The 19,563-nt window shown below is 28.3% G+C and overlaps 1 protein-coding gene across 2 annotated transcripts; it reads left to right on the top strand.

The window, feature by feature from the left end:
• The first annotated feature begins 1,102 nt into the window (after positions 1–1,102).
• Positions 1,103–13,140, top strand: LOC129984108 (nucleolar protein dao-5-like). Of its 2 annotated transcripts, none has more exons than XM_056093889.1 (6): positions 1,103–1,280; positions 4,052–4,101; positions 5,315–5,346; positions 6,712–9,713; positions 11,140–11,220; positions 12,792–13,140. In XM_056093889.1, the coding sequence occupies exons 1-6, from the start codon at positions 1,179–1,181 to the stop codon at positions 12,915–12,917; spliced, it is 3,393 nt and encodes a 1,130-aa protein (XP_055949864.1). In that variant the 5' UTR covers positions 1,103–1,178; the 3' UTR covers positions 12,918–13,140. The 2 variants fall into 2 exon arrangements, with proteins under 2 accessions (XP_055949864.1, XP_055949865.1); XM_056093890.1 differs by having other exon boundaries at positions 11,157–11,220; positions 12,792–12,930.
• Positions 13,141–19,563: the final 6,423 nt, after the last annotated feature.

Genomic DNA, 19,563 nt, shown 5'->3' on the forward strand with positions numbered 1-19,563 from the left:
TTTTGTTCACAACTTAACAGATATATCTACAAATTCGGTGCAAAGTTATTATACCATATTTCACCCTTATAGCTCTAAGAGTTTTTGAATTATCTTTGTCAGAGACGGATGGACAGCTAGATAGACATTTTTTTAAAAATGTGTTTTTCGAACGGCCGGGAGGTTTAAAAGCGTGGAGATTCGTCAAAATATCGAGTTTGGGGTTTTTGATGTTTACAAAACTTTTTCTATTTTTTTATACTAGAAAGTAAAAGAAGAAAATGTTGTCTGTTAAACCAAATATTTCTCATGAAATTGTTAGATAGTTTATTGAAACGAAATAATTTTGGCATGTTTTGTAAATACTAATATTTGGGATAGAGGATTTTTCAAAGCAAATTTATTTTTTTATATCTATTTGTGTTATTTTCTTTTTAATTTTAATTTTCCTTTGGTCATTTTTCTTTTTTATTTTCTAATATTTTTTTAACTTTAATTTAATGGTAGTCTGGGTAATGAATTAAATCCAAAATCTTTATAAATTTATCCAGGTTCATTAATCATTTCAAGCAAAAAAAATATAAAAATTAAATTATGACTAATGAACTGTTTTAAGGAATTTGCAGAAATGCCATAATAATATTTTTAAAAATTGAATTTAGAACTTTTTCTTGCCAGTGCTGCTCCCAGGAAAGAATATTACACAGAATTTACAATGTTTTCATTTCACAATGTCGAATTAACAATAAAGTTTTCTCAATATTTTCCAGTGCTGCTCAATGCAAGATTTTCAGTATTGTGTCCATAATTGTCCCAGGTTAAGGACAATATTGAGAAATACTGCTTAAAATATTATGATACTAGTGACTGGGGAAACCTAAAATATTTATTGCAGTTCAACCTATAATATTTACCTCAGATCAACAGTAAATAGTTTCAGATTTTCTAATTTACTGTATTCTGAAATTTCGAAAATTCTAAATCAATAAAATTTTGAGGAATTAATTTGTGTCTTTTCATTCATAAAAATCCAAGGACAAGCCATCTATGGGAAAAAAATTATATTTATTGAAGTTTAGTTTGATTTCCGGCTTTAATGAAAAGGAATTAAAGTGAAGTGAGTAGATTTTACAAACTAGGCGAATTGCGTCTTGTTGAATGGAGGTATCTCAGTTGAGAGATTTTTCATAGGTTTAATTATGGCGGCCTCGGCAAATCCTGATGTGAATACTGTAGTTTATAATTACCTACTAAAGACTTGTCCGAAAAGTGCAAAAACATTTGCGAAGACTACTAAAGTGGTGAGAACCTATTTCATTTAAAAATCATACATTTTTGTGAAGTTTGTCCATTCATTGCGAACACGTGGAATCTGCTGTTTTTAGATTTTTGCGATTAATAAATTCCACTTTAGAATTAAATCGTGTTTAAAAGAATGTATGAGATTTATATCTAAAATATAACTGCATTTCGTAGTTACTGTGTTTATATTTTTTAACTGAATACCCCACCGGAAGAATAAGTTTTACGTAAGCTGTAATTTCTTTGTAATTCGTGGATTAACATTTTGCTGTAATTTATGTAATTCTTTTGATATGAGTGAATATTTTTAGAAGCTTAAAAATAGTACTGTATAATATTGGACTCATTAGTGGCATATTTTTAATTTAAAGCTTGTGAACTTGTTAGATTTGGCAACTCTAGTCATTTTTCTTGTTTTACGATTCGAAGAAAGTTAAAATTGTTTGAACAATGACACTAAAAAGAATTGATCGTTGTCACTTCTATGAATCGTGTAATCTCTCCATATCTGTTCAAATTGAGCAAAATATTAAGAAAAAAGTTACAAACTTTTCCCTCTTTTCTTTTAAAATGCGTGATTATAACTACCATTTTGATAAAATTAAGAGAAAGTGGTAATATTTATTCATTTTGATCTTTTTTTTGAATCTATTATTCTAAGTTTATTTTGTGTTTATTTGCTATTTTTTTTTATATCTAGTTGATACAATATTGTAATAAAGTTTATTATTTATTTGAGATTTTAAATTTTTTTTCCTCATTGATATGTATTTGTCATTCTTTTTTATGTTTATGAACTGAATTATGTGTAGATTTGTGATATTTGTAAAATATTTTACTTTCTTGATAATCAAGTCTTATATAATGGTGATTCCTTAAAGATACAAGCTAAAAAAAATTAAGAATATTATTTGTAGCTAGTTGAGACTCTTGGGGAAAGTATTTTTTCAAAGTATAGGAAATGAAAATTATCGCTGTTAATTGCCAAGATGGAATAACATTTCTTAAATTCATCTTCAGCTCTGACCCCCCCCCCTTTTTTCTTATCCTAATGAGATTTATAATTACTCTACTTGGTAAGGCATATAATGCTGCGAGGAACTGCATTATTAATTCATGACCTAATATAAGTTTTTATATTTCAATGTTTAAATAAAAACCTTCCACAAGATAAATACTTTTCATTGCATAGTTATATTTAAAAAATATTATTTAAAATAATCTCTTCCGATTTAAAATGCAAAAGGGTACTTTTCCATTAGCTGGGTGCAAATGTTGCTAATTGTGAATCAAACACGAATTTGGTGGAATTCTACATTATTTGACGATTTTTCGCTTGCTCTCGGCTAACGAAAAAGTACTCACAAAAGTAATATTTAAAAATTATAGGACTACATTATAAGAGCACCATCTTCAAATGTATTGCATTTTGATTGTCTAATGCTGTTCCTCTTAATAGGAGTAAGAGGAAGAATATCAGTTAAGCATTACTATGTCCACTGTCATGGCAGCTTATATAAACTTGGGGGTAGGTACTCTTTGTGAAGTGGCAGTGATAAAAAGTTGATATTCACCGATCAAGATGATGTTCTAGAGAGGATACTTGCCTACAAATGGGACTATTTTGTTTTGTCACAGATAACTTCAGTAATGAACATTTATTTCTATAATCCTGTATCCATCAAAATCATTCAGGCTACTTTATGGTAGAGTTTACATCCCAAAGCCATTCATGTTGCTGTGGAATAGTATGAAACCTTAATGGTAGTTTTGTACCATTAAAGTTTGAAACAAGTAATCTGGTCTGTAGATAATTGTTTACATAAATTCAGATCACTAGATATATGTGCTTATGTGATAAATATTTCATGTTGAATAATACTTATTCATACTTTGAAGTATAGAAAAGGTTCTGTAAAGTATATCTTGGTATGTTTTGGGGTTATGGGTCATTCCATGCAACATCATTGCAAGTTTAAAATTAAATTTACCTCATTATCTTATATTGTAAACAGAAATACTTTGAATTATTCTAGTTTTCCTATTGTGCTGGAAAGGTGTCATTTTGCAGCGTTTTTATATATATAAGAAATATATGTGTATAGAGTATTAATTTGCATCATGATAAATTGTTCTTATTGGTAAATGTCTTAGTTATCTATTTAATGAATATTTTTATATTCTTTGTTAGTTTGTAGTTATACTTTGAGATGCAAATATAGGATTATTTAAAATTTTCTATATATATTTATAGCAGGATAGAATATCAAAGTAAAATCTGTTTTAATAAGAGTTAAATGTGATATTAACTTGATGTATTGGAAATATAAAAATAAAATAGGAAAATATTGTGTTATCATTTGGATAATAAGCTTTACGTATTTATAAAAAAAATCTTAAGTTGATATGCAGAATGTCATGATTATTTCTTTTGGTATCAATAGCTCAGATATAATTAATATTTAAAATATTCTAGAAAGTTTTAGTGTAATCAAATTTATATGATAAACATGTTGAATAATAAATACTTAGTTGCAAACTTTCTACGAGTTTTCCCTACGTAGTACTCAAATTTCAGATTTTGTTTGTATACTGAAAATATTTGTATGCTTATTAGAATATTTTTGGCTATGTCTTGTGTGTATTTTCTATACATAAGCTATCCAAAGTTAAATATTTTGAATTATAATAATTATGTGCTATTTTGCCATTAAATTTTATTAATGTTAAAGATTGCTTGTATATTTAAAAATTATTATTCTTTTTATAGAAGGTAGCTCAAACTGGTGTACCTTCCTTGGAGGATCTTTTTAAGAAAAGGTATTGAAGTTTGTACTAATGAAATAACTTGAATTTCGTGTGTGTGTGTGTGTGTGCCATTATTTATTAATTTAAAGAATTTTACATATATTTTATATAATACATATATAAGTTTTATAATCCATTTTCAATATAAGTTATTAGTGTTTTAATTTACTGCATAATAGACCAAAATTGCATTTTATTGTGGAGACACCCAGTGTTTCATAGAATCATGTTTTTCTCTTGTCTATAGGTGGTTAATTGTGTCATTATCAGGAAAGCTTTATTTTAAAGTCTTATGCTTCAATACATTTGTGTAAAATTCAAATTTCCTTTTTGGTGGTTACTTTATATGAATTAAAAGAAATTAAAGATTTTTTAAGAATTTTGAATTTTAACATAAATGGCAACTTGATTACATATCAAGACTTTAAATATCTAATATTTTCTTGTGATTTGTTAAGTATTTTCTTTCTACTTTTTTTGCATGACAATACCAATCATAAAAAATGTTTTTATATATAGAAATAGTTTTTAATTAACAACTTGTTACTTACAAATTGTTACATGTCTTTTTTAGCATTTGTGAGTAAAATTTCAAGAAAAATGTTTTTATTTATATAGATTTGAGATTTTTTTTATATTAGAATATTTGATTTCGTACTGTCATTTTGATTTAAAAAAAATAAAAGTAAGAGAAATAGAAATACAGACTGTTAAAAGTAATCTTCTTAAATTTGATTATAAACCCAAGACATTGGCAATTTCCCATAATTGTATATTGCAGTAAAGATCCATTAAAAAATACTTTGAGCAAAAATCGTATGCGAAAGCTGTAAAAAATGTTAACTTTTAAGTTCCATTTATGTAAATGGTAACAAAATATAGCTGTCGATTACTTCACTAAATGTGCATGTTAAATCTTTGACATTGATTTTCAAATGATAAAATTGTTTTATTCTTTTTATAAGTTTGCTTATCAATTTCTATCTGTATAGGTATGTATAATTTAAATCTCTTTATTACAAACATTAGGCTAGTATAAAAATACTTCAATAATTTTTTCTTATTTAGAAACCTTTTGATACTTCTGGTTAATGTATGCAGAAAGAATTATTTTATAAATATAAAGCATATGCATTTACTTATTTACCTTATTATTATATTAATATTATTATTATTTATTATGTTAAACCTTTTAATTCCTCATTCATTTTATTGTTCATTTTAGCTCAACGTTATCGCCTTCTGGACCTAAAAAGGGTAAGCGAATCTTATATTATCAATAAAATTCTGTCATTTAAGACAAATTTATTTTTTATTAGGATCCTAATAATTTAAAAGTTTATTTAATTTTTCTAACTCTAAATATGTTTAATCATTAAGGAATATTTTAATATTTCATTTTAAAATAGATGAATTTTAATTCCGTGTGATTTCATAAAACTTTATTTTATCTTTTTTTATAAATATTATAAGTTTACATTTGTCCTTAAAGAGCTCTTAGATTTTTCAGCCTTTCTTAAATCTTTTATTCTAATATTTTCTGATATCTATATAAAGTAGTTTAAAACTTCTACTTTAATATGTCTTGTCAGTTCATATTGAAATTGTATGAAGTCTGGGGAAAAGAAGTTTTATATTCTTTTAAGAATTCTAACCTACTTGTTATTAGCAAATATTTTAAAATTTTTTTTTTTTGTCTAAGATGTGCTGTAAAGTTTTGTTAGTATGATTGTTTTTAACATTTTTACAATCCAGAATAGAGGGTTTCTTATTGTAGTTAATATTAACATGTTTGACATTCAACTTAATACAAATGATATATATTTTTTAAACATTGAAATTATAGAAAAAAAATTATAATGAATTAAACTTTTTAAGATAAATTTAAATAGATTTTAAAATACAGTAAAATGTAAATGAAATAAAAATTACTATCAAATTCTATTTTAATGAAAATGAATGGACAAATTTCAAAATGTTTCCTTGAGTTCATAATATGTATAATGATTGGTATATGCATGTTGATAATTGTTTAGGAGTTTAGAAAAACATATTGATTTAGAGAAAGAAATAATAGAATGTTTTTAGTTTTAGGTACAAAATTGAAATTTTACTCTCCTTTAAATAGGATGTTGAACATAATTGATAAAATGGTCTTTTTTTGATAATTGAAAATTACATTAATGTCATGATAACTGAAGTATATGCAAAGTATCTGTTTTGTTTATTGAAGGCTGCTATTATTTATTGAAGATTTCTATTGTAATACCATATCAATGAGGAATATAAAACTTCTTGCAGTTATTATTTGGTATTGATTTCTTTTTTTTTTTTCATTTTAGTATGCCCTGAAGCTCTGTAATTTGATTGAATAATTTTAGCAAATATAAATTACAGTTTGTACTCCTTTCGTGATTATTCATTTGAGCTTTAAATTATATGGGATATAATTTTATACTAGTCTGAAAATTCAATGTATATCTAGATTGAGTTAAACAGTAGAAACTAATTTGATGCAATTCTATTTTTATAAGTGTGATCTCCCATTGATATACAGAATATTTTGGTGCATTTCAATCTTGTTAACTTAAATAGTAAAAATGAGTTCCTTTTATCTTGCAGGTTCACAAATAACTAAACCATCAAAAGACTCTGACAGCTCTGATTCATCAGATTCAGAAGATGAGAAGCAACCATCAAAACCTGCAACTTTACCTAAGAAGACAGCAGTAACTCCTATTCCAAAAACCTCTCAGAAGAACCAAAGGGCTAAAGATACATCCTCATCAGATAGTTCAGATTCTGATGATGACAATACTCAGAAAACACCACTTAATTTAGGAAAGAAGTCCCCCACCACTCGTACCCCATTCTTAAATCCTGTAGTAAAACCTGCTGTTGCACCTCAAAATTTTAAAGTTGCATCAAAAGATTCTTCTGATAGTTCTGATTCAGATGAGGCACCATCCCAGAGTAAAGTACCAAATAAAGTTACACCCAAGGTAAATTCAGTACCAGTTAAACCATCTGCTAAAACAACGAAGAAAGACTCTTCATCTGATAGCTCTGATTCAGACTCTGAAGAAGAGCCTAAAAACAAGCCTGCAGCACCATTGAATACATCTTCTAAGAAAGTAATTCAAAATTCCACTAAAACCCCACAGTCTACTAAAAAGTCTTCTTCATCTGACAGTTCATCATCAGACTCGGATGACAATTCTAAGAAAGTACCTGCTAATCTAAAATCCCCTGGTAAAGCAGTTGCTAAACCTTCTCCAAAACCTACTGTTACAGCAAAGAAAGATTCATCTTCAGACAGTTCAGATTCTGAAGATGACAAGTCTACTAATAAAACTCCTGCTAAACCGGTTGTTAAAACTTCTACTAAACCAGTTGCCAAACCTTCTCCAAAACCTACTGTTACAGCAAAGAAAGATTCATCTTCAGACAGTTCAGATTCTGAAGATGACAAGTCTACTAATAAAACTCCTGCTAAACCGGTTGTCAAAACTCCTACTAAACCAGTTGTTAAAACTCCTGCAAAGCCCATTGTCAAACAGCCTGGTAAAATGGCTTCACAATCAGATTCATCAGATAGTTCCGATTCAGAAGATGATAATGTTTCTAAAAATAAAGTACCTCCTAAACAAGTTGTAAAATCCCCAGTAAAGGTTCCGTCAAAACCAGTTGCGAAGAATTCCTCTTCATCTGACAGTTCAGATTCTGATGACGATCCAAAGAATAAATCAAAGCCTAATACAATAGTACAGAAACCAGCAGGAAAACCTCTTGTAACTCAACAGAAGAAGCCAGCTACTAATGACTCATCAGATAGTTCAGATTCTGATGAAGAACCACCTCAAAAGAAATTGGCACCTCAGCAAAATAAAATTTCTGCAAAGCAGACTTTGTCAAAACCAGCTCAGAAACAAGCATCTGCTTCGAAACAGGCTTCCTCGGGTAGTTCAGATTCTGAGGATGACTCATCATCTGATGATGCAACTGTAAAAAAGCCACCTACTGTTACAAAACCTCCTCTTAAAACTCCATTGAAATCGCCAGGTAAACCTCAAGTACAGGTAGGTAAGAAAGAATCATCATCGGATAGTTCAGATTCAGAAGATGAACCTAAATCCAAGACTCCAATGATAAATCAACAGAAAATTGTATCAAAAGTTCAGCCTGCGAAGAAAGCAGAATCTTCATCTGATGATTCAGATTCTGAAGATGAACAGCTACCCAAGTCTAAAGTAGCAACTTCAGTTAAGGCTGTAACATCTGCACAGAAAGCAAAGCCTGCAGTTACTCAGCAGAATAAACCCCAAGTTGCAGTAAAGAGTAAAGCTGCTTCTAGCTCTGATGATTCCAGTTCTGATTCAGATGATCAGAGTAAAGCAAAACCTGTGCCTAAGAAAGCTGTTTTAACTAAATCCTCTCAAGCTTTGCAAGCTTCTAAAAAAGCATCAAGCTCTGATGATTCTAGTTCAGATGAAGATCAGACAAATGTTAAGAAAGCATTAAATGCTTCTAAAAATACACCACTGCCCAAAAGTTTATCTCAATCAAAGACATCGACCCCTAAAGTTAATTCAAAGTCTGATGAATCGTCAGATAGTTCAGATTCTGATTCGGATCAAGCCAAAAAGCCAGTTTCTAAACCCAATGTAATGTCATCGGCTATTACTAAATTTGCTAAAATGTCGTCTGATTCAAGTTCAGATTCTGATTCTGAAGGTGGTAAAGGATTGATGGTAACTTTAGCAAAAAATGCTCCAGGTAAAAATTTAAAACAGCCTACAGGAACTCCTAGCAAAACATTAGGCAATACATCTTTGAAGAAAACTGCTGAAAGTTCTGATGATTCCAGTTCCGATTCTGATGATGATAAGTCTGGTCCAACACCGACAAAAGCTACAAATATTAATAAAAAACCACAAGCTAATTCTGCTGTTAAACCTATAGTTTCTGCAAACAAAAAACAGTCTAGTAGCTCCGATTCCAGCTCTGATTCTGATGATGACAAACCTAAATCTGCCCCAATACCAGTAAAAGCTACAAATATACAACAGAAAACATTAATCAATTCTGCAGGTAAATCAAAAGTCCCTACCAATAAAAGAAAAGAATCTAGTAGTTCTGATTCCAGTTCTGAGTCAGATGAAAAATCAAAAAAACCAACTACCATTCCTAAAACTCCAGTTACGCAGAATAAATCCAAGCCAAAGGAATCGTCATCGTCTGATTCTTCAGACTCGGAAACCCCTCAAACTCAGAACAAGGCTAGTGTTTCTCGTGTCGTTGCTGCTAAAGCACCTGCTGCAAAAGCAGATTCCGATTCATCAGACAGTTCTTCTGAAGAGGAATCGGCTGCAAAAAGCAAACCAACTCCATCTAAGCCTTTAACTCAGAATTCTCTGAAACGGAAGAAAGAAAGTTCTGATGAATCTAGCTCAGACTCAGATTCAGCCAAAGCTAATGGTAAGCTTCCTGCTCAACCTCAAAAGAAACAAAAAGTGAATAATTTAACAGCTAGTGATATTGCTGATTTAAGTTTTAATTCTGAGAAGGGAACAAAACGGGGAAGTGAGACTCCAGTCGCGTCAGATTCCACAAAGAAGCGTAGAGTAAGTTTCTTTAAACCCGCATATATTGCATGCTATCTTTCTGCTTTCTTCATATTGCTTGACTAATAGGATTTTTATGCTAATTGCATGAAATTTTAATTTAAAAAAAACTTAATTTTAATAATAAAATAGCTTACAAATTTATGGTGCTGTGTTCAAACAGTTATAAATTATTGCATATCAATTAATGCCTCTACAGTTGAAGGCTTTATTTCTTGATTATTTTTGAATAGAATATTTGTAGATAGTATAGAAAGATTTTACATTTTAAAATTTGATTTAAAAATTATTCCTACTAAAAAATTTATTCCAGGAAGTGTACGAATTCATATATATTATAATGGAGTTAATTATAATAATAAATTCCTCGTATAGTTTATTATCCAAGAAAACGTTCTTCTTCCTTGCATTGTGACAAATTATGAAGTGAATCCTAAAGTACTTTAAATCTGATCATTTATGCATATTATGCATTATACATGTTAAATAACATTCTATTTTTGTAATTTTTTTAAGTTGATGTCCTGGCACAGGGGTAGCGCGTCTTCCCCGTGATCTGGGCGTCCTGGGTTTGATTCTCAGTTTGGACGTGGTTGTTCTATCTGTGAGATGTGTGAATGTGCCCTCCTATAAAAAGGGGTTGTGCAAGCGAATAAGTGATGCGTGAGTAGCTAAGTCGTACTCTTGGCCCTAGTTGGCGACTATAAAAACAAGACACTCCCCCTCAGGCTTAAATCGGCTGTCTTCAAACTGCGGGCTTGTCCGTAGCAATTGCCTTAAGAAACAACAATTTTTTTTAATACTAGTCACTCCAAGCCATGTAAATTCATCCGTTTACAGTAATTCAGATCATCTTTATCTAACTTCACTTTCTGCTATTTAATAAACATTTCATCACAGTTTCATTTGTTTTGTATTCATGAGAGAGAATTACTCAGAACAATTAAAATTGTTAGATATATATAATTTCTGATCAGTTTCCATTAATTTTTGGCATGGAATAGTTAGATTTGCATGGTGCTGTCTCATAAATCTTATGTATTTTTTGAATTGGAAAGAAGAAAAAAAATGATTCCTTAATTTGTTTGTTCTTTATTAGTTATCAATTATGCAATAATGAAATCTGTAAAATAATTTTTTATTGTTTGAGTTTATTTAATATTTATATAATTTTTTTAGCTCTCACTGTATTAAATCTTCTTGCAAATTGTACTTTTAGCTGTAAAATTATATATAACTTAAAAACACTTAGTATGTTTCTAAATTTATTTTAAGCAGTTAATAATTTAAAAGAAATTTTATATTTGGGGATATTTATTAAAGATTTATTATTAACATTTATTCTTTAAAAATAATTTAGAATTTCATATTTTTATTTTTAATAATTTTACTCTTGTTTTCGTTGAATATTTGCTAATGTTTATAGGGTTCATCTCCTTTCAGAAGAGTAAAAAGTGAGAATGTTGCCATTGATCTTAGATTACAGCAGTCAAGTCAGATAGCTAAGGTAAGAACTATAATTATATAATTTTTGTTACGAAAAAAAAGAATATTTTTTTTCAAACTATTACAATAAACTTCTTTTCTGTTGTAACTTTTTCATTTAAACATTTGAGTATTTGCAGTGAAAGTTTTCATCAAAAGATTATTAATGATAATTGTATAAATGTACAAATAAGATTCTTTTAAAGAATTAACAAATTTTTGAATGCCACAGTTTAATTTTCAAAGCATTTATTTAACAAGTCCTACTAAAATATTTTAGATAATTAGAACTTAATGTGGTTAATGTGTAACTCATGCCAAATGGCCCCCATTTCTGCAAAATTTGATTAAGCTAATTATCTCATTCATTCAGATTTTTTTTTTCAACTTTATTCATGAACATCCTATTAAGTATAACTATTTTATCTCTGTTTTCTCTTTCATGAAATATTGTGCTTGTGTATTCCTTTTTAGTAAAATAGCTAAAAAATAGAATTAAGTACTTAAATTCGAATAGAATGCAACTTCGAATATTTTATTTCTGAAAATATTATGACAGAACCTCTTCCTTCCTTTTTATAGTTCAATTATATTTATTTCTCTAATTTCTTAATATTATTTTTTAATAGCTCTTTTCATATTATTGTTTCATTAACTCTATAATGATGGGTTAGACAATGTTTGGAAAATACGATGCTTAATATTGAAAAGAAAGGAATGCTGCATTAAATTTTTTTTTTTATGAGTTATGTTTAAATCTGTTGCCCTGTTTATAAGACTTAATAATTTAAATAATTTTCTTGCATAGTAGTATTTGTACCAAAAAAATTTAAAAAAAAAGTTTTTAACTAGCTTTTTTTAAAAATCAAAATATCAATTTTATTATTATTAAAGCAGAAGTTGACTGCTTGTTTGGGGTGGTTATAATTCCTTTTGAAAAATCTAAGGAGCCATTTGAATTTAAAAAAAAAAATGTAAAATGCTTGTAAGTATTCAGATTAAGATGACACATTTTACAAGCAGGTCTTAAAATTGCAATTTCTTGAATTTTGTTGTTTTATTACATTATTATTTATCATTTGTGGTTCAAGTTTAAAAAGTTTGTTAACGAATGAGCTTGATTTTATTGTTGGAATGATTTCATTTATATTCTTATTTTTTAAAATTCTGTATGATAAAGGCATTTTGATGTAGACAATTGTTCAATAATTAAATTAAAATCTAAAATATGTATATTAGTCAGTTGGAAATAAGGAATTGGTGGTAAAAAAAAGAAAGATTGGCCATGAGGTAGCAAAAATATTTTCTAATATACATAATTTGCAAAATTTTTGACCGGTATTCTTGATGGAATACGTTTTGCCCAAAGTTTCATATGTAACTTACTTTGTGTAATTAGAGATAAGGTATCAGTTTTCAAGGATTTTATACTTTATTGTTAATAACTATATAATTGATATAATTATTCTTTGGAATTTTGGCTCTTTCCAGAATTTAATTATTCCTATTGTTATGCATCCATATATAACTTTGTTTTGATTATCATATGTTAATTGATGATTATTAACATCATTAAAATTTTTCTCATTTTAGCATGAGATACCTTCTTTGGGTTCTGCTCGTGGAAAACAATTCAGACATGAAAAGACAAAAAAGAAGAAAGGAAATCATTCATTTGGGAAAATTGACATGTCGGTGAAATCTATACTATTTGATTAAAACTTAATTTTTATTTTAATTTCTTTTATACTTTATGCTGGAATGATAGGGTATGGATTAGTTTTTAATTATGGAAGAAGCCTGTGATTCTGATTCAAACGTTGTTGAAAGTCTTGAGCATTTACATTGATTCATATCACCCATGATGCCACCATGACTTGGCATTGACTTGAATTTATTCAACATTAGATCATTTTGTTTAATAAAAAATATTTAAAAAAAAGTTGTTTTGTTATTTTTTTTACTAAGGTTTTTTTTTTTTTTTATTTTTTTTTTTTTTTTTTTTTTTGCATATTTCTGTTTAAGTTATTCACTTCATTCAGTTTTGAAAAAAATTAAGAAAAAAATTAAATAAATTTCTGATTATTGGTGGAATTAGGATGTGTGGCATCTAAGGACAAATTGATGTTCAGGAAAAAAAGAAATAATTCTCAGCAAGTGTTTTTGATGAATTATTTACAAGAATTATTACAATAAATTTCTATTGTAAAATTGCTTTACTTTTTTTACTAACAAATTTATCATTTTTACATGTCTTGATACAATTTTCAAAATTTGTAATTAAAGTTTTTTTTTTTTTTTTTTTTAACCGACACATTATAAAATTGAGTTTTCTGTGGTTTGAAAAAGGTGATGAATTCTGTCATAATTTATATATATGAAAATAGACCTCAAAGCAATTTTTTTTTTTTTTTTTTTTTTTTTTTTTCCTGAGCGTTTTCGCATTTAATTTGGTTCAGAGCTGTGACAGGATTCTAATGGTTATATTTTACAGCATTATATTTAATTAAAAATATATCTGTAATCCTTTTTAGAAATAATGAAATTTTTTTATCTTCCATTGAAAAGAAGTTCTAAAGAATTTTAGTTCAACTGAATAAAACAGTTCATATCTTGATCCAGTTCTCTTAATTTTTTTTTTCTCCCTAAGTCAACTTATAACTGTCAAGATTATTCATGGCAAAAATACTCTACCATTCGCAGGTATATTGTTATGATTTTTCTTCATTACTAATTAAACCCTTAACTGAGATTGTTTTCATTTTCCCATCACTATCTGCTTTGTCCCATTAAGTTCTTGGGTTGCTTTTGCATTATCAAATTGTTATAAATTTTGTTATGGAGTGCTAGTTAATGTACTTTTTTAGATCTTTCAATGGAAGGGTTTTCACTTTAAAAATAATACTTGAATTTATGACTAAGTTTTAAAAGTTGATTCTTTGTGGAATAAAATATGTAACTTCATTTTCAACTGTTATCTTTTTTTATGACATTGATGTTCTTCTGGTGTTACTATTATTTCAGCCAAATGTTTTACAGTTTATTCCAATAATACTTGGATATCTTCAGTAGTGGCATTACTTAGATTTGCCTGATTTTCCTATTTGGTACATGGTTTTTTACAGCTTGATTATATTTTAAATAATGCATACATCATATATTCCCTATTTTCATATCATTATGAAATTATAAGGTGAAATTTTTTTCTAGTTCTTCAGCTATTCGGATAGTGAAATTATTTGTAGGTTGGCTTTACTCATGTGCATGTGGTATCTTTAAAATTCTGTAACATTTATGTGTATCTATAATATTTAAAACTAATTATCAGATAAGAGTGCAAATTAGAAATATCATTTTAATATGTTCATGTATAGTGATAAATTTATATATTAATATTTCATAGCATTAAATGCATAAACTCATTCTTTGTAAATTGTCCAACATCAGTTTTAATAAAAAAATTTTACACAATTTAAGACAACTTGCTTAATATTTTATATAAATTTGAAGTAATAACCCTTTGCATTCTAGTTGTATATATTTTATGGATGACATGTATTTTAAAATATTATAGAAATTAAGGTTCTTCTAATGAATAAGCAAATTAATGTGTATTCCTGTATAAATGTAGCGTCTGATTTCTTATTGCCTTTTATAAGAATCAATCTGCCATGAGCTTGCCTCATCAGTATGTGCAAATTGATTTATAGATACTTGCAGATATGTTCCCTTATTTCTTTTAAGTATGCTTGTTTAATTATACTTGTTCCTTTAGTATGCTATTTTTGGAGCAAATATCTATTCATCACACATAATACATTAAGAATGTTTATTTTAATTTGCTAAATTGGATACCTTTTAATATATTTTCTATTTTTCACTATATAATCAATGTAATAATTTTCACTATATAATCAATAATAATAGGACTTTGCCATTGCTAGGAAAGATATCTAGAATAATTGAATATATAATTCTAGAACATACTCTTATTATGTGATGCCAAATTTATAAAAATTGCAATATGAAATCTGTTGGACATGTTTTGATATGTCAGTCACATAGTATGAGAAATCACACAAATCGATATTTTAAGACTTATTCATAATTTTATAATTTAAAATTATTTGACTTATGATTGTTGTGCATTGACAAAAAGAAATGAATGAATCCACCCAAGATTTTTTTTTCTGTGAGAAACCTGATTTTCATCGAAAAATTGTCCCCTTGTGACCATTATACAAATATACTAAAATACCAACAATTAAAAAGCCTAAAATTAAGTAGAATGCAGATACAGTTAATAATATAGTTCTATAAATTTTACTTTTAGCTTTAATTACTGTTGGTTATATATAATTTTACTTAATGGAAAATGAGCAAGATTCAAGAATTACTATACATATTATGCTAGAGTTATGCATTTCTTAATATTTTATAAATCCAAATGTGTCTGCAAGCTTCATCACTTTATGCTCTGGTTTAGATGAATATTGCTCAACAGTATGGGCTTTCATGCTACTTTCTGATCTGTGTATCATCTTTCTGCTTTTCTAGTATGCATTTGGTTATTATATAACAAAAATATGAGAACTGAAATGTGTACATTCACTTTAACTTTCTTTTACTCATAATTTTTTTATCAAAACAAAAATGCATCAAAACACTCAATTATATACTGTTATCGCCATTTGATTATCAAAATATATAGAATATGTTAGGCTGTGACACACAGTCTTATTTTTTCTGTATCATTTCATCAAATCATTCAGCGGTGTTTTTATTACTGATGATGAATATTTTTGTGACATCTTTGAGAATTTTTGTTTGAAAATTGCGTTTTCAGTGGGAAACTTCAGAAAAAAGCAAAATTTCGAATCCAAAGAGCGATAAAATATTTAATACATCTATTTATATTAAAGAAAAGAGGAGTAGTGTTTAGAAATTTACAAACTATTAAAATTTCATTATTGCCTATCTTTGAAGCTAAACCGTATTTGTATCCTAAAAATTAAAACCGTGCTATAAAAAGAATGTTCAATATTCAGAAAAAGTCAATCTATTGTGATTTAGAGACATAGAAATCTAAAATAAAATAATTGTAAAAATAAAGGCTATAATGAAATAAGTGTTTTTAAAAATTAATTTAATTAATGAAAAAATTGTGCAGCAACTGAATTGATATTATTGAAAAGATTTTTCCTTTTGAATTTTTTAATGAAGCTATAATGTACAAGGTTAGCAAAATTTTTTACATTATTGACGCTACTTGTTCATGGAACATTCGGTAGAGTGAAGAAGCCCAATTTGCTTTAGTGGGCAAGTTAATTTTGACAATTGTCGGTTTTGAATAGCTAAAACTCCCATACTATTCAATAAAAACTTGCATCTTGTAAAAGTGATGCGATTTTACGGCTGCCTTCATCATTGGACCGCATTATTTTAGAAAGCGGGAAATAGAATCCAAACCTGTTCCGGCTTTGGACAACAGTTTTCCGTGATATGCTGAGGAATTGTATAGTTCCATTGTTTCAATAGCATGTATGTCTTTAGTACCTCCTTACATAGTTCATCGTGTAAAGCAGCACGAGTGATCAATCGTCATTTTCCAATGCCATAGTCTAATCATTTGCCGGATATTGCCCCCCCCCTGCAATTTTTGGTTGTGGGGGTTTCTTGAAGGACAATATCTATCTAAGGGACAACATGCGGCGCCATGTTTTTGATATTTGGCAGATTTGACTCCTGTCAGCTGTAGGTAATATATTTTTGTTATTAGAGCACACTATTGAACATGAAAGAAGACATATTGAGCAATTATAATGCTATTTTTTAAAAATTATTTATCCTTTATAAAGCATATTAAATGCTCTTTATGTATATTATAAAGCCATACATCGGCAAGTTTTTGCACCTTTTTTTTTAATTTAAGAAATGTAAAGGGCATTATTGAATTATCTGCAGTTCAAATTTTCTCATTTGGACCTGTAGAATGCATTCTGGGGTCCTCTAAAGTGGGAAACTTTTTTTCCTAGCCTTTTATTCTGAAATATTCGAGGGAAAACGCTAAGTTTCTGTCTAATCTTTTGTAAATTAAAAATTAAAAAAAAAATTGATTCAATAATATTTTTACGTTATAAGTTTGTGTCAAATCTGTAGTTCATGGCATTGTAAAATGACAATGCATATATTAACTTTCACAAGTACTCAGATTTTTATTTTCAGGGTATCACGTATACGAGTATTGTAAAGAAAACCGAATATGGTTCTTGAAAGGTTTTTTGTTGACTGACTGAAACAAAAATTTGATGTTGAACTATAGTTTTAATAACATGATCATATATCAAGAAGCATCTTCTAAGTCATTTCAGTTTTGAGGTTCCGTAAAAATGCTAAATACACCCCAAATTTAATATTTCGTAACTATTGTACGCCAATGCCATGTAAAGTGTTCTCTGACGTGACAAGTTTGTTAGAGAGTGTGAGAGAAAGTTTTGGGAGACCACACCCGCTGATTTATTGTTTCTCCCAGTTTCATAATTTTTTTTTTAAGTTCGTGTAATTAACTGATAAAAAAAATATCAGTTTGGGCCATTAGGACACTAAATAGCTTCAATATGAAACCTCTGTCAAAATCCATAACATTACGTGATGAAAAAAACAATTATTTTCTTGCGCTATATAAGGTCCAGAAGAGTTTTAAGCGTAATATCCTTCATGCTTTTAAGATATTTCGGGTTTGCATTCACTAATAGGTCTTTGATACACCGCATTTCCAAAAGGATTTCTGCCGCCTATATTGTATATTGTGAGGCACAAAATCATACCACAAGAATCAAGAAAAAATAGCACAAGTTTAACGCAACACTAATCTCTCTTTTCATATCTGCTACTCAATGTAATATATTAAAGGATAGAGAAAAAAAAAATGCTTTGCATCATGCTAAAAAACACGCATGTTGAAGTAGCATTTTGGAAATTTTCGATAATCTTCAAAATTTCATAATATTGGGTCAGCAGATTGCTCAACCTTCCTTTTGCTATTTTAAACAATCAGGTTCGTAGCATTTTCTTTGCAGTTCTTCAAAACATGAATGAAAGTGTAACATGTAGAGCAATATATTATTGTAATCGCTACTTGCTAGTGAAAACAGGATTTTCATCTTCTGTACCAAGATTATACCATAGGAGACATGCTTGTAATAGCACATATGCGAACTGAATCAACAAGTTAATATTAACACCCCTTTTTATATTTTTCCTGAATCCGAAATCTATTTTAGTTGTGGTAACTAACCTTATTTTAAATTCCTGTATTGCTAGCTTTATGATATCCACGAGCAAACGAGATTGACGGTAATAGATATTCAAAATGATTACATAATCGCCATTTCAAACTAAGCTTTATTCTGATAAAGCACTGTAGAAAATTTAAAAAGAACATACCTGGAAAAAGAATTTTTTATTCGTAATATGAATAACATAACGGTAACTACTTTCTTTATTAATCGGAAATATGTCAATGCCTAATGTTGTTAATATAGTCCACAAGTATCCATAAAGACATATTCACAGGTGCAAGATCATGGTGTAATGAATCCATTGTTTTGAATGGATTGTTTTCTGAATTGGAAAGATTCTTCGTAAAATTAGTGAGCTGAATTTGAAAGAAAATGATTAATATATAAATGCTAATCTAAAATGTAAGAATTCATCTGGTGATAGTTTTGTCCTATGCTTAACACCAAGAAAATATTTTAGATAGGACATTTGAATTCCTAAATACCATATATTAATTCTTCAGATTTATGAAAAAGGAAAAAAATAATGCTTCCTTATATTTCGCAAAATTTTAAAATGTGCTCATTGTGCTTCGAAATTAACATTAGTTGGAGCGATAATTTGATCTTGGTTCCAGAATTAGGGGTATCAAATGGATTATTTTAGTTCCAATTCCATGGTTAAATCTGACATACTGGATAAATACATTGGTCTGGTGTGCGAGTTTTGAGAACAAGAATTGATTCAAATGTCGTCTTACTGGCCACGGCTCGAAATTACGAGATTCGTCAAGTACAGCTATCCCGTAATTTCAAAACAAAATGCTGCTATAACCAGACTGAACTGAATTAATGTTAAGTTAACAGTCATTAAGTTAACAACAGTTAATCAATGTCAGACTGTATTTGCTTTTGCAAAATTCTTGGAAATAACACAGAATGCTTGAAATTTGTTTCTTGCATTATGCTCTTTTTTCATAAGTTTTGAAATATTTATGTTCCTTGAGTTAAAATCCTTTAATATCACTCTATATTCAAAAGTTTTCTGTAATTCCACTATAATTAACAACAACAAAAAAGAAGAA

Source organism: Argiope bruennichi, chromosome 9 (assembly GCF_947563725.1).
Source record: "Argiope bruennichi chromosome 9, qqArgBrue1.1, whole genome shotgun sequence".
Taxonomy (NCBI): Eukaryota; Metazoa; Arthropoda; class Arachnida; order Araneae; family Araneidae; genus Argiope; species Argiope bruennichi.

Coding starts and splice junctions, on each gene's coding strand:
- LOC129984108 (XM_056093889.1), top strand. CDS start 1,179: ATGGCGGCCTCGGCAAATCCTGATGTGAATACTGTAGTTTATAATTAC. Junction 1,281..4,051: donor TTGCGAAGACTACTAAAGTG/GTGAGAACCTAT, acceptor TTCTTTTTATAG/AAGGTAGCTCAAACTGGTGT. Junction 4,102..5,314: donor GAGGATCTTTTTAAGAAAAG/GTATTGAAGTTT, acceptor TGTTCATTTTAG/CTCAACGTTATCGCCTTCTG.